The sequence below is a fragment of the Ruditapes philippinarum genome, unplaced genomic scaffold (genome assembly GCF_026571515.1).
Source record: "Ruditapes philippinarum isolate M1 unplaced genomic scaffold, ASM2657151v2 ctg3313_1_1_1_1, whole genome shotgun sequence".
NCBI lineage: Eukaryota > Metazoa > Mollusca > Bivalvia > Venerida > Veneridae > Ruditapes > Ruditapes philippinarum.
This window is the reverse complement of record NW_026852598.1, coordinates 209196-234629: the sequence shown is the minus strand read 5'-3', so window position 1 is coordinate 234629 and position 25434 is coordinate 209196. Positions and strand designations below refer to the sequence as shown.

Sequence of the window (25434 nt, the reverse complement as noted above, 5' to 3'; positions counted from 1 at the left end):
AATATACTATCTTGTATATTTAAGCTTAAATAGTAATCGTTTTTATTACAATATAGAAACGTGCTTGATCGAGTAGTGACATATACTGAAAGGGATGTGATAATTGTATACCCTGAAAGTATATATACATGTATAGTAAAACAGCGCGATCTTCATTTAAAAAAATGGGATTTCAAAATACAATGTGTATTTTGCTATATATCTGTTTACCGTGTAGCGAAGTAACAGGTAATTCTACCCTATAAGCTAGTAAAAGTGACATAAACATTATCTCCCTTGTGCCGGGTGAAAATCCGATATTTGTCGGCTACTTGAAAGTTTAGACTATTTGTTGACATGTTGCTTAGAGCTTTTACTGACATTTGAATAATAACCTAATTATTTATTGGGAAATGGATTAACTATATAAAACGTTTAAATGTGTGGTCATATTTAAAAAATGTAAATGCGGGTTGTGAAAATCACGATTTGTTGATGATTTGTTATAAAGATATATACGTGTAATATAAAACAGGATATGAGCAACTGCTGATTCTTAATTAGCTGTAAGGATTTAAACATATACAGGACAAGCCGGAAGGTAATGTTGTTCCATAAAATCACTCATATGTTGATAAATCTAAAAATCAAAACAAGATTTAAATATGCTAAGTTAGTTAAATTTGTGTATCTTGTAAATTTTTAAGTGAATGAAGTATACATTTCTCTTCTGTGTCTTACAATGATGCAGGTAAAATTAAGAAGTACCGTTGAACATAATCTGCACATATGTATATCAGCAATTTACATTTCCATAATATTATTATTTTAAGATATAATTTAAGTTTTTCTCCCGTGTTCAAGAAATAAACAAAACGGTCTCCCTTGTCAAAATAGCTCACACACTTTAACCTCGGAGTAACAAAGCTCGAAACGGTTACCCTGAGTTCGGTTTTAATTGCTGAACGGCATGAGTGGCCCCAATATGGCTCGAACTGATAAGCCATTCCTAAATAGTGAGTGAGTCAACATAACTTTACTTAACACAGGATTCGAATTATATATTTGTTTAACCATAACTAGATATAAGAGATGTATACATTTCTAAAATGACTCTATTAATTTAGAAAATATACACGAAATTTACATTTGAAACGCATGGCGTGTTTGGTCGGTAAATATTACGTTTATCTCTGTCAATAAAGATTCAAAAGCAAGTTGAAAAATATTTTCTTTTTAAAAATCAATGGTTGAATATCATATATTGTAATTTACCCTTTTTGCTGAACACTAACGATAGTTAAATCTTTAATAAGTCGTTGATCCGTTACGCATTGAATGTATATCGTGCCCATTAGTAAATACGTAAATACGTTTCTAAACTATGAATAAGTTTCTTTGTTCTTATTTGTAAAGTTATATTGGTAATATGATAGGAATAAATCAAATAAATCGAACTTTTTGTTTTTAATCATTCAATACTGAAGCAACATGTAAAAATGAATCATTAAGTACTGTACATAAAATCCATTTGTATGATATGTTTAAAGTACAATATTTTTTTGAAATTAATTCGGAATTGATTAAACGAACTATTTTTAAAATGGTTATAGTTGTCAGGCATAATTTCAATTTAAATTTACCAAAATATACTTATTTTTCTTTAAATGTCAAATATATACATTATCAATTATTACAAACTTAATATTTGTTTACATAAAAACACGTGGTACAACTACTTTCAGTCCGCTTTAAGTCCGAGATCATGTTTGTATAATAGTCGAGGTGGTCCGATTTGGAAGTATCATGATCTGGAAATTATATTTGATACGAGTGGATTTTATTAAGATAGTATCTCACGAAGCGAGGTACTGCCAACAATCCGATCTTCTCGACTGTTATGCTTCGACATAGTCTCTTATCCGAAGAAATATACGGAAAGAGCCGATCTTAAACGATTTGTAGAACCGAGTGTGATCCTTTCTTGTAAAATCCACGAGAGCCAGATGCAAGTCTGAAACGTGTCGGATTAAAACTACACATTCAACCATTACATTATTGGAATACGTCATTCAATATCACACTCCAGTGTAATACAATTTCGTATAGTGTCCTGTTATTGCATGTGTGTTAACATTGAAACATGGACATGTAAAGATCTATTTAAATTTTGCAATCAGTACTTTGGACTTTGACTACGAGTATTGATCAATGAAACGTAAAACGGGTGATTAAAAAATCTAATAATACCTATCCAATATATATATCTCACACAGACGGCACTTTAAAATAAATTCTTCATTCACAAACATACACCAATATTTATATATGAATCAAAATTAGAACAAAAAGAACTAATTAGCTTTCTTTTTTAAATAAAATGGTAGTGATGTTAGGCAAGCGTAAACACAATCTTATCTAATCCTCAAACCAATTTATGTAATGGCTCTTCAAAAGTGTTTTCTTACAGACGTAAGAATACAGATTTCTAGAATAAATAACACATTGTATGCGGCGAGGTCGAGGACAAAATGAGCGGCATGCATCCAGACCAGCCTGATGAGACTGCGCGGATGCGCAGGCTGGTATGGATCCATGCCGGTCGCAAACGCACTATGTTGGTTTTGTCATGGTACGGCTCATATGTTCTTTGTCTAACAAACAATTCAAGTATGGAGCTCAGCTTCAAACGCCTTAAAATCATAATAAAATATAAGTTTGACAATACTTTTGATAATATCAAAAGAACTTTATATACGCTGTTTTGAACAAAAGTCATATTTCAACGTTTATAATAATACACAAGATAAAAATGTTCGCTGGAAAAAAAATCCCACACCTATCTTCATAACCATCAGAGACTTAATATTATAACAGATCTATGTTATATAAAGCCCAATATAATCACTGTTCATTTTATTCCATGTCCAATATTTCCAAATTATCATTTTGTCCATTGTTGAAGTATATATTATTGTCCGCCATCATGGTCATCTTCAATATAACCAACGTAATATATGAGATGAACATCAAAACTTCCGTTGTTTTACTCCATTTACAAAATATTTCGATAAATTCAAACGTGGCTCTCGGCATTGTCGCTATCAAATGCGGTGCACGTTGAATGTGAGAACCAGCATGTCTGTAGTCGGAACCATTCGGGAATAAGCTGGTTTTTGATACACGCCCGTTTAACTCACAACGAGTGAAAAATGTCCATCGGTTAAAATGTTGTGAGCAACTTCCGTTCCTCGTTGTGAGCACCCATCTAGGACGTGTGACACGATAAACAATGTGAGTTTTTCATAATTTTTGAATATTACAGACATTTATGTAAAAATATCGGAATGCAGTTAGCTAGCGATGTGTTTTCCGAGTATGCACATGTAAAGATATTGCCTGTTGGTCGACAATTTGATGGAAATACCGTGCGACGCAGTCACTTGGGGTAGCTGGAAAACTGGAGACAACTTCTCGCCGGACCAAATTTAACATTGAAAAACGTCGATTCTGGTGACGTTTTGTGCATTCTAACCTATAACAGATGCCCACATTTTTCACTCGTTGTGAGTTAAACGGGCGTGTGATATCCAAAGAAAGACTCATGCGAGGATTTATGATTAAAGTTAAGCATTACACAAATTTCAATGTTGAATGGTGCTTAAAGTTTTACGTGAGACATGTAAAATCTCGTTACTTTATAAAAGTACCGTGACACTTGGAGAGATATGTGTCTTTAAGCTGGTCAAATAAGGACACCGCATGAACAGTTTTCTTGCCCTACGAACACTTTTTCAATTTCTCTATTTTGGGGTAAAGTCATATAATAAATAGAAATAAGATTATATTTAATGGATTAACTCACTATGTAATGTCGTAAAGCGTCAAAAATTGAATATTTTTTATTAAGCTAACACTGCTATTAAAATGATTTTCTCAAGTTGTTTTCTCTATATAGTAATCTGTTGCAATAATCTTAAAATAATATACTATAGACTAAGCAGTATACAGTTAAATATTGATTTAGTAAATTTATCTTAATTAAGTAAAGAAAACAGATCTTGCACTTAACCGATTAAATGTAAACAAATTTGCAGTCATACGAAAATAGATTTGCTAAAAGTATTAAAATGCTATAATATTCGAGTATCTATGAACAAAGTATTGAATAAGATATGTTGCATGCATATTTTGTGGAGAAAAACATAGATGATTAACTACATAACGCTGTTATATTTATGTTTAAAATCAAAATCTCGCGAGAAGATATTGTTAGTGTAATTTCAGTGTTATTCATGACAAATGCTGTTAGACCTTGCTGTCAGCCAATCAAAATGTGATTTGTAATGTCTTCACGAGGCCTTATCTAAATCAATACTTATTGAAAGTAAACATATTTCAAATTTGATCAATGCAAGGAAGCTTACGACTGCATTAGCTGGAATTGGTTCATTTTATCTGGGGTTTCCATTTGAAACAAAAGTGAAATGACATAAGCAATAGTAGTATATGAAAGTAAACGATACCTTACAGTTTGAAAACCAATTAATAAGATGTTAAAAAGTAAATAAAAAAGGATAAAAATAGAGTATGTTACAAAAACTTCTTTAATTTTCAGAATGGGTTGTGGAAGTAGTACGGACACTGCCCCGCCTAGGCACGAAGCGCGGAGGAGAACTCCAACACCCCATCAGCCGACTCCACCGCCCCGGGAACCGACTCCACCTCCTCGGGAACCAACCCCACCTCCTCGAGAACCAACTCCGCCTCCTCCAGAACCGACTCCACCTCCTAGAGAGCCAACACCGCCTCCTCGGGAACCAACTCCGCCTCCTCGGGAACCAACTCCGCCTCCTCGGGAACCGACTCCGCCTCCTCGGGAACCGACTCCGCCTCCACGAGAGCCAACTCCACCTCCTCGAGAACCTACACCACCACCTCCGCCACCCCAAGAAAAACACGCGGGTAAGAACGGTTATAGACAAAATGACAGCGGTCTTTTTGAATGTGATCCTATTGATTTTCGACCAAACCCAGAAGAGATGGACAGAGACTTTTCAGACCCCCCAACTGAAACACCATTTGTTGATAGAGATTTTGGTCCAGAAGTTGCGATTGAAGGGGAAACATTTGAATGGAAGAGACCACACGTATGCATATTTTCATACTTAACATTTCATTCATCTAAAACTTGAATTTCGCCGCTTTGTGTTTTGAGAAAAATATAGTTAGTTTAACAGTCAAGAAAATATACGATTCTGATCGATTTTTCCCTTTCAAATATCAAAATTGTCCCAAATTTTTAATGCAACACTGTCTTTCAAGTACGAAGCTTATCACTTTGTAAATCGGCAAAAATTCACAAATTTCTAATACGGAAATACTATATACGACGAAGACAGGCTGTAGCGGACCAGTTGCATTACTGCCTGATTTTTAAAGATTCACTTCCAATGTTACTTTAAAATACTAGAGATCATGGACTTTTTAATTAGAAATAGTTCGGTACAAAAGCTATGCTAGTTATTTGGAAGCTCCAATAAATATAACATAATGCGTTTTGGTTGTAAAATAAGGTCCACCATTCGTTTGGCAGTATCTTAACTCCCAATAGTAAATAAACATACATTTCTGTTCTTTATGACCCTTTGAGACACCCCATGTAATTGATAAAAACTTTATTACTTATAGTCTCTTTTAGTTTGAACAATGATGCTGTGGAATATTAAACGTTTTTTTATATTTTTTTTACTAGATTGAATCGCTTGAGATTTGGCATGAACTTTGAAAAATGTTGTATTTGAACAGATATATTACGTTGCTTTTTTCCGAGTATACTGGTTTAACTCTTGTTTATTTATGGTACAATTTTTGTCAGGAAAATTCATAAACAGTTGTAGCGCCGATATATGTCCAAACGTCGAAAAATGTCCAAACGACGATAAATGTCCAAAAATTGACGATAAATGTCTCAATCGCCGATAAATGTCCAAAACTCCTTTAACGATAAATGTCCAAAAATTAACGAAAAATGTCGCAACAAATTAGGTGCTCATAAATGTCCAAATCGGTTAACGATAAATGTCTCAACTTTTCATATGTTAATTTGTAATTTATTGTATTGGATAATGTAACAGTCAATCCAAGTAACCCGTGATTTTACCCTCTGGTTAACCCCCGACGTAAAATGTATCATACATTATTGTGCATGGCCAGTTGCAGATCCGGATGGGCCGTGGGGGGCATGTGCCTTCTTAACTCAACGAAGCAATACGTTTTAGCATTGTTTGTGTTCTTCAATATTTTTGTGCAATATTTTTGTCCGTCCGAGTGTCTAAGTGTCCGTCCCGAAAGTGGGCGTTGACAGAGTTGCATATTCTTTTACTGTCAAGTGGTCAAAAGTTAAGAAAAATATGCAACTCTATCTGGCAAACAAAGCAGTTAACCTGTATAAACCATGTGAGCTAATCAAGGGGTTAACTGCTTTGACAGTTAAAATCTGACCTACTGATTCAACAGCGAACAGTGCAGACCTTGACAGGTTGACGCATTTGCTTGTCGGGGGATATGGTTCAACAATGGTCGTTAAAAGCATATACGCAACACGTGTAAAATGGGTTTTGTGACTTTTCTCTTAAGTGCTGCGAAGACGGTCCTTCTCATGCTACATTGATTTAAGACAGTTGTATTTGATTATTACTCATTCGCGCGTGGTGGACTGAACGCCACTGCGGGGCCACCGCCTTATAAATACAGAGTTTTGAAAGGCTACTTACATGTATCCCTCCAGTGTCGACCCAGATCAGTTTGCACGCAAATGCGTCACCAGATGAGGGTATGCGCTATTAAACACCAGTAATTGGTAGTTAAGGTTTTGTATGTCCCTACAGTGTGGCACTTTCAAGATCAACCTACATGGTTATACATGAATATAATGTATATATAATCAAGTAAATGTTCAACTAAATAAGGGGAAGTAACTGCTATATACCATTTTACAGCTTCTGATTGGCTATAATTATTTCGTGGGAACAAGATATTATCTCGTGGGAACAAGATAATTATTTCGTGGGAACAAGATAATATCTCGTGGGAACAAGATAATATCTCGTGTGAACAAGATAAATAAAGACACCCATGTGTCACATCTGTGCCACCGTAATAGACACTTGACGTAATAGTATGTTTTCTTCCTGTGCTGGTTGGATACAAACATGTACATTTAAAAATTACTTATATGTCAAATATTAACTTTGCAATTTTATATAAATAACACATGGCTGTCATTTTGCATTATGCTAACTGGTTACTAAAGCATTATCGTTTTTATCAATACAGAGATATGTAATAGTTATGTACCCCAGGGTGATATAAGAAATATTCCCAAGGAAATATATTCTAGGAGGGTGTTATTCGATCAGAACACATTGTAGGCCTATGGGAGTTTTACATTGAAGGCTATATTGAGGTATAATAGTATATAAATACATGTAACATATTGCTGTCGGGGTGATAGAGGATATTGTCAACCCGAGAAGTTGTACCCCGAGGCGCAGCCGAGGGTAATATGCCAGTTCAAGGGCTGGCAATATCCTCTATCACCCCGACAGCTATATGTTATTTATTTTATTATACTGAAAAAAACCTAAGGTTCCAAAACATTCATAAGAGAAAATACAGATCAACACTTCAAAATAATAGCGATTTTGATCTGCAAACACAAAAATGTATTGATAAAAACAAGACAAACAGACAGACAGACATATCGTGATTTCTTCATTAGAAAATAAATAACAACAACAAAATCAAATTATTATAATTATTATTAATGGATGCAAAATTACAATTATTTTTAATCATCTATCTATAACATTTTAGTAACATGTTACATGTAGTAACTTTTATACACGTAAACATGTACAAGCTTGTAACGGTTTCGCACGAACCTTTCGCTTTCCACGTTGGATTCTTTGCTAAATAAAGATGTTTTTAGTATGTATATTTTTTTTTGCATCATGTTAACTGGTTTCTAAGGCATTATCGCTATTATGAATACAGAGTTATGTAAGAGTTATGTGCTCCAGGGTGATATAAGAAATATTCCCCGGGGAATATACTCTAGGAGGGTGATATTCGATCAGAACACAGGTATTGATCAGAACACATTGTAGGCCTATGGGATTTTTACATTGAAGGATATATTGAGGTATAATAATATAAAATTAACACATGACTGTCGGGGTGATAGAGGATATTGTCAACACGAGAACTGGTATATTACACCGATGCGCAGCCGAGGGTAATATGCCAGTTCAAGGGTTTGCAATATCCTCTATCACCCCGACAGCCATGTGTTATTTATTTTATTACACCGAAAATCAGTCTTTGCCTGAAAGAAAATACAGATCATCACTTCACAATTATAGCGATTTTGATTTGTAAATGTTCGATATACACAAAATAGTATAATGTATATAGATAAAAACAAGAGACAGACAGACAGACAGACAGACAGACAGACAGACAGACAGACAGACAGACTAGGAAATAAATAATATTATGCTAACTGGGTACTAAGGCATTACCGCTATATGAATGAGTTATGTAAGAGTTTTGTGCTCCATGGTGATATAAGAAATATTCCCCGAGAAATATATTCTAGGAGTGTGATATTCGATTAGAACACATTGTAGCCCTATGGGAGTTTTACATTGAAGGATATATTGAGGTATAATAATATAAATGTTTAAATGACACCATCATATAGCAATTATAATTTTACTATTCGAATACTGTGTAATATTTATTTTAATCTGTTGACAAAAACTTTTAACATTTCTTCTCCATTCGACAAACGTTATTTTGAAATTATCACAATTTGTCAAGGAATATTTTCATCTTTAAACTGTTTTTACACATATGTTAACTGGTTTACACTTGGTTATGTCTGGGTTGCAACTTCGGTAATGTACTGATGCCATTTCTAACGGTCTTCTGTACCAAATATCTGCAATCTCGTACCAACAAAGGGCATCAGTACATAACCGAAGGTGCAACCAAGCATTGGCCCATCTAGATTCTCTTATAATATTACAGATTTCTAATATTACGCCACTGAACCGACCAAAATTCAGCAAAAGTCGTCTCACGCTTACAACATGTTATGGAATACATGTATATCTTTGCCATGGGGCAGAACCAATATGACCCATGGGTCCATGAATTGAGAAAACCCTGAAGTTGTCAATGAGACAATGTTACACACAAAATATCTTCTAAAAACAAGCTTTTCATGGTGAGGTCACTGTGACCTTTACCTTTGACCTACTGACCCCAAAATCAATGGGGTCACCTACTAGTCATGACCAACCTCCATACCAAATATGAGGACCATCAGCCAAAGCATTGTTTAGTTATTGAGCGGAAATGGCATGGTCCACGGACCGACGATCCGACCGACCGACCGACATGGGCCAAGCAATATACCCCCACTTCTTCGAAGGGGGGCATAATAATTTATTTTATTTGACTTTTTTATCGTTGGTACCGGTTGCCCATATGACCAACGTCCCCTGAAGATTGTTAGTATATTATTTTTCGGGGGATAGTGCATGATACAGATGACGCCCCGTTCCAGAGGCGACCCTGGTTCTTTTAAGTACCCGGTGTAAAGCACCAGTACAGTGCACCTCGGTTCAACTTATTTTTCCCCTTTTAATAGTAAGGGAGATAGACTGTATCCAACAATCAACTTATTTTCAAATACATTTTTTAAACTTTTTTCACAATCTCACAAACATCCCGCTAAAGTCCAAGTGGTCGGTCGGGTGATCCAGGAACGACCGGGGTTCGTCCGTAACTCTGTCGGCAACGCCCGGGATGATCAAGGGCTCTGCCGGGGCTCTACCGGTGATTGTCGGCACTCTATCTGACCGTACCGGGGCTCTGCCGAGATCATCCGGGATTGTGCCGACATCATCCGGGGCTGTGCTAGCATGAATCTCAGCTTTTATGATCTCTTTGATCGAAGACTTAACAACGTTTGAATATCGTGTTATGTCAACCGTCGTCCACTTACTATCTGCATTATCCCTAGTTTCAACTGGACTCTGCATGGATAGCCCGGAGTTCATCCTGGTTGTTATAAGTATGGAAATTGGGTATCGCCATAGTGCTACCGGGGCTATTGAGACTGCAACAATATTTTCATCCCGGATCGTCTGGGGTGGTCCTGGGCTTTGCCGGGATGCTGGTGAGAACGCTACTTAAATCGGAACTTTTAATCCCTATGGAAACCTTTATAACTGGCTGATGCATTACTGTTGACCATAAAAATAAGTGCAATTAACATATGAAAAGTTGAGACATTTATCGTTAACCGATTTGGACATTTATGAGCACCTAATTTGTTGCGACATTTTTCGTTAATTTTTGGACATTTATCGTTAAAGGAGTTTTGGACATTTATCGGCGATTGAGACATTTATCGTCAATTTTTGGACATTTATCGTCGTTTGGACATTTTTCGACGTTTGGACATATATCAGCGCTACAACAGTGAAATGTTATAATAATTTTACAGGAGTTCCGAGACGCACCTGTCCTATTTTCGGAGGGAACCACACGCTATGATATAGGTCAAGGAAGTGCTGGAACTTGCTGGTTCCTATCTATGGTCGCCATGTTAGCTGATAGACCCAAATTATTTCACAGGGTAAGCTAGAAAACTCAGTGTTTTAGTTTGATATAATGTCATTTAAGTATTACATGTACTTAGACCGTCTTGGCGGGCACTAAATTACGTTTTTTGTCGGACTGCTTAAATTTAGTTGCATGTAGCCTGGATTTCCTTCAACGATTTTTTTCCGGAAAAGTGCAATATAGTTTACAAAATAGCACACAATATTTTGTTCCCCATATCATTATAGTGACTTCTTTGTAAGCCCAAAACATGAAATGGACCCTAGCCTCCAGCTTCGGTCTGTTAAGTGTTTCTGGGCTAAGTAATGTGTGAGGCCCTCACTGCCGTGCGCTATTAAATACTATTAGATTTTCCTAGCGGAAAGCGAACTTATATCAATCGACAGCAACTGAAAAAAATGTAATATAAGGCATTGTAACAAGTTGCCTCAAAGTATCAAATATTTTCTTAAATTATTATCAAAGGCAGTTTCATTTTCATTTTTTAGCTATACTACATCAAGAATTGTCAAATTTATATATTAACTAGATGTAACTCTTAATGCCGGATAATAAAATAGAAAACGGTATTAACAGAGGTGTAATTGAAACGAAATTTAATAGTGGGGAATATTTTGATAGTTTACAGGAAATATTTGTAATAAGAGTGGGTTTGGTAATCTGATAATATACTTTCAGGTTGTGCCTATGGATGCATGGAACCCCGAAGGCGGCTATTTTTATTGTAATTTCTGGAGGTGAGTTTAACATTAAATTTTCAAAACTCATTTTAAACTTTTGTGTTATTAATGTTAATAAGACTATCCATCTATTTATAAGTCAGAAATCAGCAAATATGTAATGAAATGTCATCGTCATGAGATAGGTACATATTTTGAACATCTCAATATTCTACATTGCTCATTATTAGATGCTTCACATGTTGCCATACCATTGTCTGACTAGGACTACATGTCGTTCCACAAATAGATGTCGTCACTGTCAGCGCAAACATCATTCAAGTATCTGTGACAAATCTGCCAAGCAATCAAACTCAAAGCTCAATCCCAATGCCGCAAGTTTCACCATACCAGCTACTTCCGGTGTTTCAAATCAGCCCGAAGCTGCAATTCTACACTCTACCACTCAGCTAAGACATGACGTTCTTCTAAAGACAGCACTCAAGAAAACCCTAGGCCGTACCTACGTTACATACGACTCTTTGCAGACTGTCATAACCGAGATAGAAGCCGTTATGAATGACCGTCCGTTAACATATGTCTCGTCCGGCAATCGCCCAGAACCAGAACCATTAACACCAGCCCATCTTTTATATGGTAGACGCATTACTACATTACCGTATCATGACACTGTTGATGAAACGGACCTAAGTTTGAGCCTTGGGAAACAACAGAACATTACACAACGTGCCAGAGTTCAGATTAAAATCATAGAAGACTTCCGTAAGAGATGGAGACATGATTACCTAACTGCTCTTCGTGAACAACATCGTACATCCGGAAAAAATAAACAATCCATATCAGTTGGTGACGTAGTACAAGTTCACGATGACGTACCACGTGCACAATGGAAATTGGCGGTCGTTGAACAACTCGTGCTCGGGAGAGATGGACTCGTTCGGTCGGCGAAAATTAGAACAGACAGTGGTGTTACCAATAGACCGATAGTGAAACTTTTTCCTTTGGAAGTTACAGAACTTTAACTATGAAATTATATTCATACAAAGTGACTCTTTAAAAAACTGTATTTTAAAGATTAATAACCATAATATTTTTGCCAAATGAATGCTTAGAGACGATACTTACTTATTTAAATTACTCTTTGATATTGCTGATAAGTTATTTCTGAACATACTGCTTAAATATTCTTTATCTTTGTGTAATAAGTGTTAAACATTTCGCGGCCCCCAGTATGTCCGCAAGAAAACTACATATATGTACGCTATTATCTACGTTACGTCTTACCGCGCTATTTGACGTCAACGTCACTTCTGACGTATGTTGTTATTGTTTATATATTACTGTTGAGATTTTGTACACATTGAATCGAGAGTCAATACAGATCGAACCTACACAACGCCTTTGTATTATTACTTCAAATATACGAAACCACTTTCACAGTAACAAGTGATTGTATGATTTTACTGTAAAGTACCTTGAAATACACCCGTCCTCACAGATATTGTCCATGATATTCTATTGTTAGGTAGCTGACAACTCAGAAATACATTTGAGCCGCGTCACGACAAAACCAACATAATGGGTTTGCGACCAGCATGGATCCAGACCAGCCTGCGCATCCGCGCAGTCTGATCAGGATCCATGCTGTTCGCTATCAGTTTCTTTACTTGTTATAGGATCTGTAAGCGAAAAGCATAGATCCTGATCAGACTGCACGGATGCGCAGGGTGGTCTGATCCATGCTGGTCGCAAACCCAATATGTTGGTTTTGTCGTGACGCGGTTCATTTATGCTTAAATATTTTAAGCTAAAATGAAGACAAGGTTTTGTTTATTCTATAATAACTACTAGTATTTACAATTAGTGTTACGATCTTTATCTAATTATATTTGTTTTTGTTGTTTTTTTTTTTTAAATTTTTACTTAACTTTAAACGTTATCGTTCAAGTTACGTGAATCCTACGAAAACAGACCAGATTGGCGAAAGTCGGTTAAAGCCTATAACTATTTACGGCGTCAGTCTCATGCATATACACGTAGTTGTATATACTAGTAGATGGGAAGACGTAGAAGATTCAAAAGAGTTTTAAGTCTTCCTAGGATATTGTAAATCAAGTATGGCCGAAAATTTACACTAAACTTGATGTGATGAATGAGGGTTTTGTTCGTGTTTCTAGACTTTAATGATTGGTAATGTATTTTTTATCAAACAGATTTGGTGGATGGGAAACAGTATTCATTGATGATTTCCTGCCAGTAATTCATGGTGACGTGTTATGGGGCGCCAAGTCTGCAGAGGATAAACAGGAAATGTGGCCTGCTTTCCTGGAAAAGGCTTTCGCAAGGTGACTGGTTATTATTTCAATATATTTCTTATTTTACATGCAATTTTTGATTTGCCGCAGAATTTGTATGTATTGTTATTCAGAACGTTGGTAGATTTATGTCAAATGCATTTGATATATTTGGACGATAATAGAATAAAAAAGCCTTATTGAACGCTCAAAAACGAAAACAATGAGAATGTTTCAGGCTCAGTTAATTTGAGCCTGTTCATGGACGGTAATTGCGGGCTACCATTCACGTACCCTTACGCTGGCTAAAGGAAGTTTCAACTTTTATATTTTTTTATTTAAATTTTAGAAAAACCGGTGAAATTATTTGTTATCAGAAGACTTAAGTAGAATTTAATCTTGTGTCAACACATAAACTTTGAATGAGCCGCGTCATTACAAAACCAACACAGTGTGTTTGCGACCAGCATGGATCCAGACCAGCCTGCGCATCCGCGCAGTCTGATCAGGATCCATGCTGTTCGCTTACCAATCGTATAACAAGTAGAGAAACTAATAGCGAACAGCATGGATCTAATAGCGAACAGCATGGATCCTGATCAGATTGCGCGGATGCGCAAGCTGGTCTGGATCCATGCTGGTCGCAAACACACTGTGTTGGTTTTGTCAAATGTTAAAATGTTAGTATGAATATACTAAACAATATACTACAATAATACATTGTAGATACCAAGTCCGACAGCACGTCAAAATGTTGCACTGAATCCTCTTAAGAAGTTGTTACATGACTTTTTATGTTACTCTTTGTAATATCCCGCTTTAATGGCTAAGATAGATAATATTATTCGTATAAAGTACATTATACAAGATCGGGATAATACCTGTTTTCGTAATAGAAATGCATTTACCAACGATGTATTTCGTACTTTACACCGAGTCTGTCATAATGACCCCTCAAAGTCATATTTATTTATAGATTTCACGGTAATTATAACGCGGTATATGGAGGTCAGTCAAGTGACGCGTTTCTTGCTCTTACCGGAGGTTGTTCGGAGTACATTGACTTTGATGATGCACTTGAAGCAGATGCTGAGGGATCCACGAGGAAAAAATCTTTAGCACTTCACAAACGCTTGAAAAATGCAATCAGACACGGTGAAAGCATGATTACAACTGAAGTACCGGTATGTTTAATAAGTTTTAATTGGAAAAAAAAGAAAAGATTTAAATCGTCTTGTGGAAGACGGATAAAGAAGATCGTTACTGTGTGGATTTCGAGTTTGACTAATTTTTTTTTGACGAAAATACTGGTTATACGATTGGTTGGCCGGCGGGCGGGTGAAAAAATTTTTTTTGTACGCTGCTTTTAAATTTGCTGCTATTATTTTGTAGGGTGCTTAAACCTCGAGTCTGTTCCTTAACAAACCAGTTTTGAGCAATGAGTGTAAAGTTTCTTGCTCAAGGAAACAACGAGGCTCTGACAGGGGTTTGAACCCACGAAGATAAACGATCCATAGATTACTTGTCAAATGTGTAAACCACTGTGGAATACCGCAACTTTAAAGGATTTCAGCCCAAACTTTTTCAGAAGTTTTTACCAAATTATATTTGTAATATGTATACAAAATTTTGATATTATTCTGTATACAACTCTTTCACTAATTATACAAGGAATTTTATTACAACTTTCAGAATCGCTGATTGATGTAAGTTATTTATGTGCAGAATTGCTGTTCGATATAAATTATTTATGTGTAGAATCGTTGATTGATTTTAAAACAAGGAGTTCAAGTTTCGTTGTTTTTTATGGTCAAATTTCCAAAACTTCACAATACTCAGGACACATTTATCTTTGTATAATTACAGGAAAAAAACAACAACAAATTCGGTCTGGTCGGTGGTCATGCATACTCACTTACTGATGCCGTCACTGTAAATTCAAACGGACAAACTGTACATCTTGTAAGAGTTCGCAATCCTTGGGGAAATACGGAATGGACAGGACCTTGGTCAGATAAGTATGTGCGGTTTTAATTGGTTTCTGATTGAGATACATAACAAATTAGAAATAGCTTTTGAATCTCAAAATAATTAATAAGATTGTGGACTACGTCATAGAATTGTCGATAAAAAGCGGTTAGTAAGGTTAAAATTGTTCAGCACTTTAATATGATATTTGCTGGTATGAGCAAACTCCTGAGGGATTTTTAATGAATTATTGTATAGATTCTGAGAGCAATATTTCGGCTGTCGAACAGGAGTGCGATTTACATACTCTAACCGCTGTGTGTTCGAGTCCAGCACGTAACTAGATTATTTCATGCTTTTTATCTACATGTTATTAAAAAAAGAGATATGAACATATACACTAGGAACAAAAACGTTTCTGTACATGATCAGAACAACCTTATTCAGAAAATCGACTTAGAGCAGAAAATATTGAAGATTGGCCTTAGACAAAAAAGAAAACGTACCACGAAAAGGAGGTTTTCATAAACACTTGGACTGCGTCACAATAAAACCAACATAGTGCGTTTGCGACCGGCATGGATCAAGACCAGCCTGCTCATCCGCACAGTCTGATCAGGATCCATGCTGTTTGTTTGACAACCCTATGACAAGTAGAAAAACTGATAGCGAACAGCATGGATCCTGATCAGATTGCGCGGATGCGCAGGTTGGTCTGGATCTATGCTGGTCGCAAACGCCCTGTGTTGGTTTTTTCATGTCTGGATCAAGCAAGTTTGTTTTATCGTGACGCGGCCCACTTGTTTTTATACCCCCACCAATGGGAGGGGGGTGGCATAAAGCGTTGCACTTGTCCGTCCGTCCGTACGTCTGTCCGTCCGTGCGTCCGTCCGTACGTCCTAAAATCTTGTGAACGCAACTCCTCTTACACCGGATGGCAGATTTTGCTGAAACTTCCAGGTATGAACAGCCTTAATGTGTAGATGAAAGCAAAGGAAGGAATTTTTGCTGCAACCAAATTTAACAGAATTATGGCCCTTTGTTGATTTTTTCACTATATACTATGTAGAAATTTTGTGAACGCAACTCCTCTTAAACCGGATGGCGGATTTTGCTTAAACTTCCAGGGATGGACAATCTTAATGTGTAGATGGAAGTTAAAGAAGTAATTTTTGCTGCGACCAAATTTAACAGAAATATGGCCCTTTGTTAATTTTGTCACTATTTACCCTATATATGTTGCCAGTGGGGGCATCCGTGTCCTTTCGACACAGTTCTAGTATTTTATTATTTGCGACGATGCTGTCATTCCAGGAGCCGTGAGTGGAACACAGTTGATCCGGATGCTATACCATATGCAAACAAAGACGATGGTGAATTCTGGATTGCCTTAAAAGATTTTATCAAGTATTTTTCCGGTGTTACTCTGTGTTCTTTGGTTCCTGATTTCGACAAGGATGGGTGTACAGACTCGCTAAGTAAGTGAAACAACTCAAATTATCTTACAATATACTATTTTATAATCGTAATCGTAACGTTTATTATAAATGCCCAGTAAGTACCTTAATAAACATGCGATTTTGATTTAATAAGAGAACCAAAGCATGTTGTTCACCTTATTTTAAATTTTAATTGTGATTAAACTGTTAAAACGTTTAAATATGGGTAAATAATTCAACAACTTTGATTGTAATAGATAAATGACGAATGATATTTTTATGATATATTTAAGATACATATGAATTTTATTGTAAGTTTTAATTCAATGATATATAATTTTGAACATCCACTAGGTTTAGGTAAGTGTATGATATTAGATAGATTTTCTATGTTGTAGTTGTATTTTTTAACAGCTATTACGTGTATTGTATCTAAAAAAATGCCCCAGTCATCTGTAGCTACAACTGCCCTCGTCCCTCTCCCAAAACCTTCCCAGAAAATGTTTTGGAACTTTGGCACGACAACGAAAATCTCTCTTTGATTTTCAATAAGTCAGATGAAGTTATTCCCCTGAAAGCTTTAGACGCATAAAGCACACCAATCTTCGAGAAGTACGGGGTAAAATTAAGAGTTAACACAAGAAATATATACACTACTATTCCAAATACTGCCTTGTCATACATTCAGGTATCCCTGTACTGCCTTAGGTATATATCCCAGTTCTCTCCCTGTACTGCATTGGGCATATATCCAGGTATTCCAGTACTACCTATAGCATATATCCAGGTGTCTACGTACTACCTTGGGCATATATCAAGGTATCCCCGTACAACCTGGTATTCTTTTACTGCCTTGGGCATACATCCCGGTACCTCCGTACTGCCTTTGGTATATATCCCGGTATCCTTGTACTGCCTTGGGCACATAACCAGGTATCCCTGTACTACCTTGGGCATATATCCAGGTATACACGTACTACCTTTGGTATATATCCCAATATTCTCGTACTGCCTTTGGCATACAACCCGGTATCCCGTGCTACATGTGTGCTACAATGGGTATGTATCCCGGTATCCCTGTACTGCCTTGGATATTTATCCCGGTATTCCCGTACTACCTTGGGCATATATCCAGGTATCCCCGTACTACCTTGGGTATATATCCCGGTTTCCCTGTGCTACCGTAATCTTCGGCATATATCCCGGTTTCCATGTGCTACCTTGAGTATATATCCGGTTTCCCTGTACTACCTTGGGCATATATCTCGGTATTCCTGTGCTACCTTGGGTATATATCCCGGTATCCCTGTACTACCTTGGGTATATATCTCGGTATCCCTGTACTACCTTGGGCATATATCTCGGTATCCCTGTCCTACGTCGGGTATATATCCGTGCTTTTTGGTATATATGCCCGTACAACCTTGGGCATATATCCCGGAATCCCCGTGCTACCTTGGACATATATCCCGGTATCCCCATGCTATATTGGATATATATCACGATATCCCCATACTACTTTGGGTATATATCCAGGCATAGCCGTATTACCTTGGGTATATATCCCTGTATCCGGTACTACATTGGTATATGTCCAGGTATCCCTGTACTGCCTCGTGGAGTAGTCAGTTGGAATTACAGAATGACTGATGCATTTCAACCAACAAATTACATCCTTTTTATATAATCACTTAGATTGTTGATAGCTCGTTGTGATTCCTCTACTAAATGTTCAAATAGGTTAGAAATAAAAAACTAGTAATGAAATTATCTTTTCTAGCATATTTCTTTTTTCGATCTCATTAATATAATCTGATATATAAAATCACAAATGAATTGGAAAAATCTATTTATAATGTTTGCCTCCTGGTTGAAAATTGCGACAGTGCAACGTCACCATGGGAAACAAATATAATAAGTGTACAGTCATGCACATATAGATTTTAACACTTATATCTACCTAATGAAGTGATAAAGTTCTTGTTTGTCAAATCTGTAAAGTATATACCGGTTATTTCAAGTCCTGTTCACGCACGGAAATACTGATTTTGTATTTTTTTTGTTTGCTTTTGTTTGTTTTTTGTCGTTCGTGTTCATTTTAAATGGTGAAAAGCATATTAGGTAAACAATGCTCTTAAAAAATGTGCATTTGGAATACCTTTCCGATTTGTCATTATCCTTATCAATCGTAACACCTCGGCTCTTCCCGTAAACCCTCGTATATATAAACATGTTATAACAGAAAAGTTAAAAGTCATGTGAGGAAGCCATCCAGATGGCTTACGGAAGGTCGGTGGTTCTACCCAAGTGCCCGCTTGTGCCTGAAATAATGCTCGAAGGGGCACTTGGGGTCTTCCTCCACCATTAAAGCTGGAAAAAGTCGACGGAAAAATCTCAGCGGGACGCTCCAGGATGGCTCCACTTGAGTGTACGGTCGCCCATATGGGCTTTCCGGAGGCGACCTTAAATAAACGCATTAAAAAAAAGTTAAAATTGCAGGAGTGCGGAGCGAAAAGTCGCTAATTAGCAAGGACCCGGGGCGAAGTTTGATGAATAAAACTTTGTGGGGGTGCTCGTATTAGCGCCCCGCTTATCAACTTGTTTTCGCTCCGCGCCCCGGTATTTGAATTTATTTATTCTCGACATTTCGCTATTTAGCAGGGGCGCAGGGAAAAATTTTATTAAATCTGAACATTAATTTCAATTATCTGATCTTTTATTAAACTTCGCCACGCGCGCCCGCTAATTAGCGTGTTTTCCCCCTATTATGACCTATTTGTTTTGTAATTTTACATGAATTGTATCCGCCGTTTGCAATACGAAAAAATATTTTCTTTGTTCACATTACAATATTTTAATTTTAAATACATTTTCAAAATTTTCATGAAAATAAGCATGAATCATGAGGCATACTGATTTAAATTAAATGAGATGTTTTCATTACCTTTAGAGTTTTACTTTCTTTTTTAACCTTTCTTTCGATTATAATATATTAATGACAAATATCTCACATTGTTGTTAAGGGTATTGTTTATACGTAAATACAAGTGTGTAGTGTTTTATATCTAACATTTATGTCAGTATTTTCTTACATTGTATTTTATTAATATTCAGTTTAAGCGCTTGAGTTTAAACTCTTTATTTTTACACTATACGTCACAGTATTTTTGCAATGACCTGTATATTTGGCTCCTCCTCCTAACAAGTCATTCAATCTCGTTCGCGCATGCTTAGTAGACTGGGTATATAAACTGAGCACGCTTCTGCAAATTAGCCAGCCCGCATAGCTCAATCGGTTAGAGCGCGAGACTTGTAATCTCGACATTGTGGGTTCGATTCCCGGGCTGGCCAACTAGAATTACTAATCAGTCTTTCGGATGAGACTTTAAATCGAAGTCCCGTGTATGGGTGCTTAAACACTTGGCACGCTAAAGAACCAGGAGAAGCTTCTGGAATTGGGGCATCTTTCTGTATCTGTAATTGCACTATCCTCCAAAAAAATAAAATGACTAATACTCTTCTGGAGGACTCGCCCATATGGGCAACCGGTGGCGATTATAAATTAAATGCAAATACACACACGCGCAAATTCCTTTTCGATCCAGTATCCGAGCTCCTGAAGCTGCCGTGAACTAACACGGAAAATATTGGAGAAATAATTATGTAGCGGTTTTGAGCAAACATGGCAAAAAGACTTCATTTTTGTGTTTTTTAAAGTAGCTGAAGGTAGAGTTGCTTTTCTTTATTATCTTTAATATTGTGTTGAATTTATCTAACAAACCAATTTTTCAATTTTTATTACGACCACGAGATTTAGACAATCTAGATCTATTACCGATATTGTAGGCTTAAAGGCAGAGAAAGGTCTGTGAAAAAGTGATCCTACTAAAGACATTGTTGATACTATTTTTCAATACTGCAGTAGGTTTATTAAGCCTAATAAAAACAAATATTATTTGAACACGCCATCACTACTGGCATTCGAGCAGTTCCCGTACAGAAGCAGTACCCGTATTTTTCATTTAAACGCTTGATTTTTACATGCATTCTTCAAAAATTCATTTCAAATCAAGCAGATACATACACGAGACAAAATTTAAGTGTCAGTTCGGCAGTACGTATAAAAAGTCTCATTTTAAATCACTTTCACCTGTGCGTTGTCAAAACGTGACCTTGTTTTATAGGGGGAATTCCGTCTTTGCGCGCATGCGCAAACATACTTACACGTGAGGCATGTTAAAGGGGTTTCCACTAATACCAGCTGTTTACAGATAAGAAGGCAATGTGATGAAAACTTGTTTATTTATCAGAATTTTGACCAATATTACTATATAAAATAATTTTATGGCTTTGATGCGTAAAATATCATGCATACAAGCATGCCATCGCATGTGAATGCGTTGGGGGTAACGGTACCGGGTAATAGATACACGCGTTAAGTCTTCTTTCTATTTTCTGAATTACATCTATTTATCTCTTAGAAAATGGTCTGTTCAACAATTATAAATGAAAAATAGGTCCGATATAATAAAATTGTATAATAATAATGGGTTAAATTTTATGTACGGGAACTACTTCTCTTCATACAAATTAATGGATAATTTCGGTACCCCATATGAGGCCTCATAACTAAGGGTTATTCTATGTTTAGAACATGATGGAATTTCCATGATTTGTGTGACGAGCCGAATATTGATGTGTATCATTCAAATTTTGGTAAGTGAGCGTAATAAAAAATAATGATTAAGTTACTACGATTTTTGTATGGAAACTGCTCGCATGCCATGCAGTAGACTTTATGACGTAACAAATACCTTGTGACTAGTGCAGTATACAGTGTAATAAATGCCCTGACAGTATGTTATTGTGTTAATGTTTATAAAGTTTTGATAAAGAAACTTTATCTACCCATAAATTATGTTGAATGATTGTCCAGGTAGATCTTTCCTTTAATATCTTAAACTTTTCACGTAGGGATGCTTCATAATGGTTAGTAATGTCATTCGTAGACAGTATAAGTTGTGATATATAACGTAATACGTAATAAAGGTTTTCAAATGACCAATCTTTTTACGCATAAATTAATCTGAAAAAAAAACAAGATGGCCGCCAAAATGGACGCCAAGATGGCCGCCTTTATCAGATTTTACAGCATATAGGCTTATTCATGTAGAATATACTGGAAACAATTGTGGAAAACTTGAATAAAAACAATCCAGAGCCTATGGATGTATAGTACTTCTTAAAATATATAGGATATGTTAAACAGATAAAGCAAAATAATTACAAAATGGCTTCCAAGATGGCCGCAAAATTCAGCATTTGCTATAAAAAGGTTCATTTGCATTAAGTTATAACAAACAATCATGGAATTTTTTTTAACACAAATAGAATTAAACAACACACAGCCTTGTCTTTTTGAAATTAATCATAATCATAATGACATTTACAGCAGAATAATAAAAAATGGCCGCAAAGATGGCCGACAAAGTACAAAGTCGGTATCTGAAATCATGACTTTTTCTTGATTTTTTTCAAGAATTTTCATGTTTTAAACAAAGTTTGATCTGCTTCTATAAACAATAAGTTTAATCTCACTTGTGTATTGCAAAATGTGTTTATTATTTGCTATCAATTTCAGGTGAGTTATTACTGTTATTTCAGTATATTATGTCCTCACAAAATCATTAAATCACCGTTTTTCAGGTCGGATAATAGTGGGAAGAACCATGTTTCTTCAGGTTCATCATCATATTTAATGTTATATTCTGTTTTTAATGTATTTTCTGTGACCTTTTTAATTCCAATCACATCTCCCAAGAACCACAGTTCATTTCCATTTTCTAAGCACTTGTGGGACACTTTTTTCCAACAAGATCTTCTGGTTTTTGAAGGTAATGAGGAAGTTTAGTTTTTTGTTGATCAACTTTCCTTTTGTCTCTTGCTTTCAGCATTGTTTTTACGAGTTCAGATTTTTTTCATTTACCATTTGCCTTGATATGTCAATATCTTTGTATAATAATCCTTCTTGTTCATTTTCGTCATATTCCAAAGCTTCATTTAGGTCAAGAATTTTGCCTAGATTACCAGCGAGCTCGTCATTCGTGTATTTTCTTTTATTAGCAGATTCCTGGAAAAGTTCTTTGTCACCTTTTGATTTAAAAACACTTTTGTGGAATTTTATTTGAGTTAAAAGGGCTTTCCTTATTTATTTGTTGTCCATTGATGCCATTTTGCCGGCTCGCCACGGCGAGCCGGTATTACGTTAGGATTTTACTGAGAAACAACCTAAAACTCCGAATTCATCCAAAAATTTAATCGAAGCTTGGCTTCCAGCTTTCTACAAAATTTATCTGTCAGGGCCGGAATCCAAAATTATTTAGCCAATCAAATTTAATCTTACATAGCGTCAAAAAACCTTCAATTTTCACGCCATTTTTAAAAAGCAGCAAGTATTGCTTTGAGCGCAAAGATATAATGATGATTAAAATGTTTGTTTTCATGAATTCTTTTCAATAAATCATATTTACACTGACTTTTTATTTAGCGATTTCACCTGTTTTCTCTGTAGTAAGTTTTCGTTTGGTTAATTAATATAAGTGTTCATCTGGTTCTGTGCATTTTTTTCTTTTTCTTTTTTTCCAGTCATTTTATCCTTTCCGGTATTTAGGGTGGGGGAAAATCCCGGGATCCGGGACGCCCGGGATCCGGGATAGTATTAGATATATAGGGAAAAGGAATAAACTATATTTGTGTTGATTATTGTCGTTGAATCTTTGTACAGAAGATAATCATTATACCAAGCCCTCTTACAATATAATTCCCTTTTATGCTCACTATGAGGAAGTTGTGCTCTGGTGAGCATAAACAGGTATTGGGATCCCTATTCATCTGTTGTCCCTACTGTGTAATTTAGTTTCTCTTTAAAGGATATCTATGAAACCAAAGACTGCACATTAACCACACTAAAGAAGTCCTCTTTCATAGTTGTTCATATATTTCTACACATAGGTCAAGGACACGTCTTATATAGAAACACATACGCACACGTTTATACCTTATTAATGCCTAAACCTTAAATATTTGGCATGTGGTATTGCCTTGTTGACCACTTTAAAATTTTGTTCATGTATCTACATCATATCCATTTGTTTAAAATGTTTCACATACCAAGATGAAGTGGACATAATTTTTATTAAAATGCTTAGGGAAAATATGTTTAAGTCTTATTTACATTTTTTTTTACATTTAAACATACCCCTGGAGAAAAATTACGAAGCGAGTCGCTACTAGCTTTTTTAAAAGCTAACCTTGTTTCATATATTTTATTTTTCGTGCAGGGTCCACCATATTGGGCAATGTCTCTACTGAGATTTATTTTTTGTGCTGTCCTTTATTTCTTTATCAGCTACCTTTTTTTGCTTCATTTCCAACATTTGTTTGAGTTCCTCTCATAGCTGTATTTTTTTTTCAAAAGAAGCTTTTATTTTTGAAGCCATTTTTCTGGCACTGTCTAAAATATCTTGTCTTTCACTGTCTGGGAGTGTTGCCAACCACTGAAACGGCTTATTTTTAGAGCACATAACAAATGCTTCGAGGGAAAGACTAGATGATGCTGGCTTTATTCTTAACAGATTATCAAAAGAAGCCATATCCCTTTCAGACAGTGAATTTGTTTTTGGAACATTGGCTGCCATATGTTTCATTTCCTCAGATGGGTTCCAATACTTACCCTCTGGTAGTTGGGATGCAGCCTGCCTTTCAAGCAATATAAGCAGCTGCGAAGACAAGAGTTCAAGAGCCATAATTGTAAGAGCATCTAGATGAGGGTCATCGGTTACTTGAAATAGGGAATGGTAAATATCATCTTTTTCAATATACTTAACATCAAAGATGCATTCCTCTGCTAATGGTATCTTCCCATCCTGTGACCACTGGTTAAGGCTTATCTGCATTTGATGTAAGGCAGTATTCAAATCTAGTATGCAGCCATCTTCTTCAATGGACCAGTTCAAAGCTTATCAAAAATGCCCATAGCTCGACAGCCACTTAGGTACATCATTTCATTAATATCAAAGGCAATGCACTTTAAAAGTCCATTTTTTTCAGGCCAACATTCCAGGAACTCCTTAATTTCATTACGGTGATGATATACTGCTGCCCCGTCATGAAAAGCAACATTTATACGGTGCCCATGGAAAGTTACCATTCTGTTTTTTATCCCTTTTCCAGCCAAATAAGTCTCAAAGTATGAGTGGACACCAGCCTTGTCTGACTCACGTTTTGTAAAAGCTTTTGCTGCTGTTCTAAGGAGTCGGAAAGATCCACTTTCAGCACCATATGCATGTGGGTTTTTTCCTTCTACAACATTTT

General features: G+C 36.1%; 1 protein-coding gene across 1 annotated transcript in view; it reads left to right on the top strand.

The window, feature by feature from the left end:
- Window positions 1-248: 248 nt before the first annotated feature.
- The window catches only part of LOC132718623 (calpain-2 catalytic subunit-like), a 39382-nt gene continuing 14196 nt past the window's right edge, over window positions 249-25434 (top strand). The window contains exons 1-8 of the mRNA XM_060702348.1: window positions 249-580; window positions 4598-5129; window positions 10562-10693; window positions 11359-11417; window positions 13574-13705; window positions 14631-14838; window positions 15521-15672; window positions 16937-17100. Of these exons, the coding sequence (XP_060558331.1) occupies window positions 4599-5129; window positions 10562-10693; window positions 11359-11417; window positions 13574-13705; window positions 14631-14838; window positions 15521-15672; window positions 16937-17100 (1378 nt within the window). The 5' untranslated portion in view covers window positions 249-580; window position 4598. The remainder of the gene's footprint in view (window positions 581-4597; window positions 5130-10561; window positions 10694-11358; window positions 11418-13573; window positions 13706-14630; window positions 14839-15520; window positions 15673-16936; window positions 17101-25434) is intronic.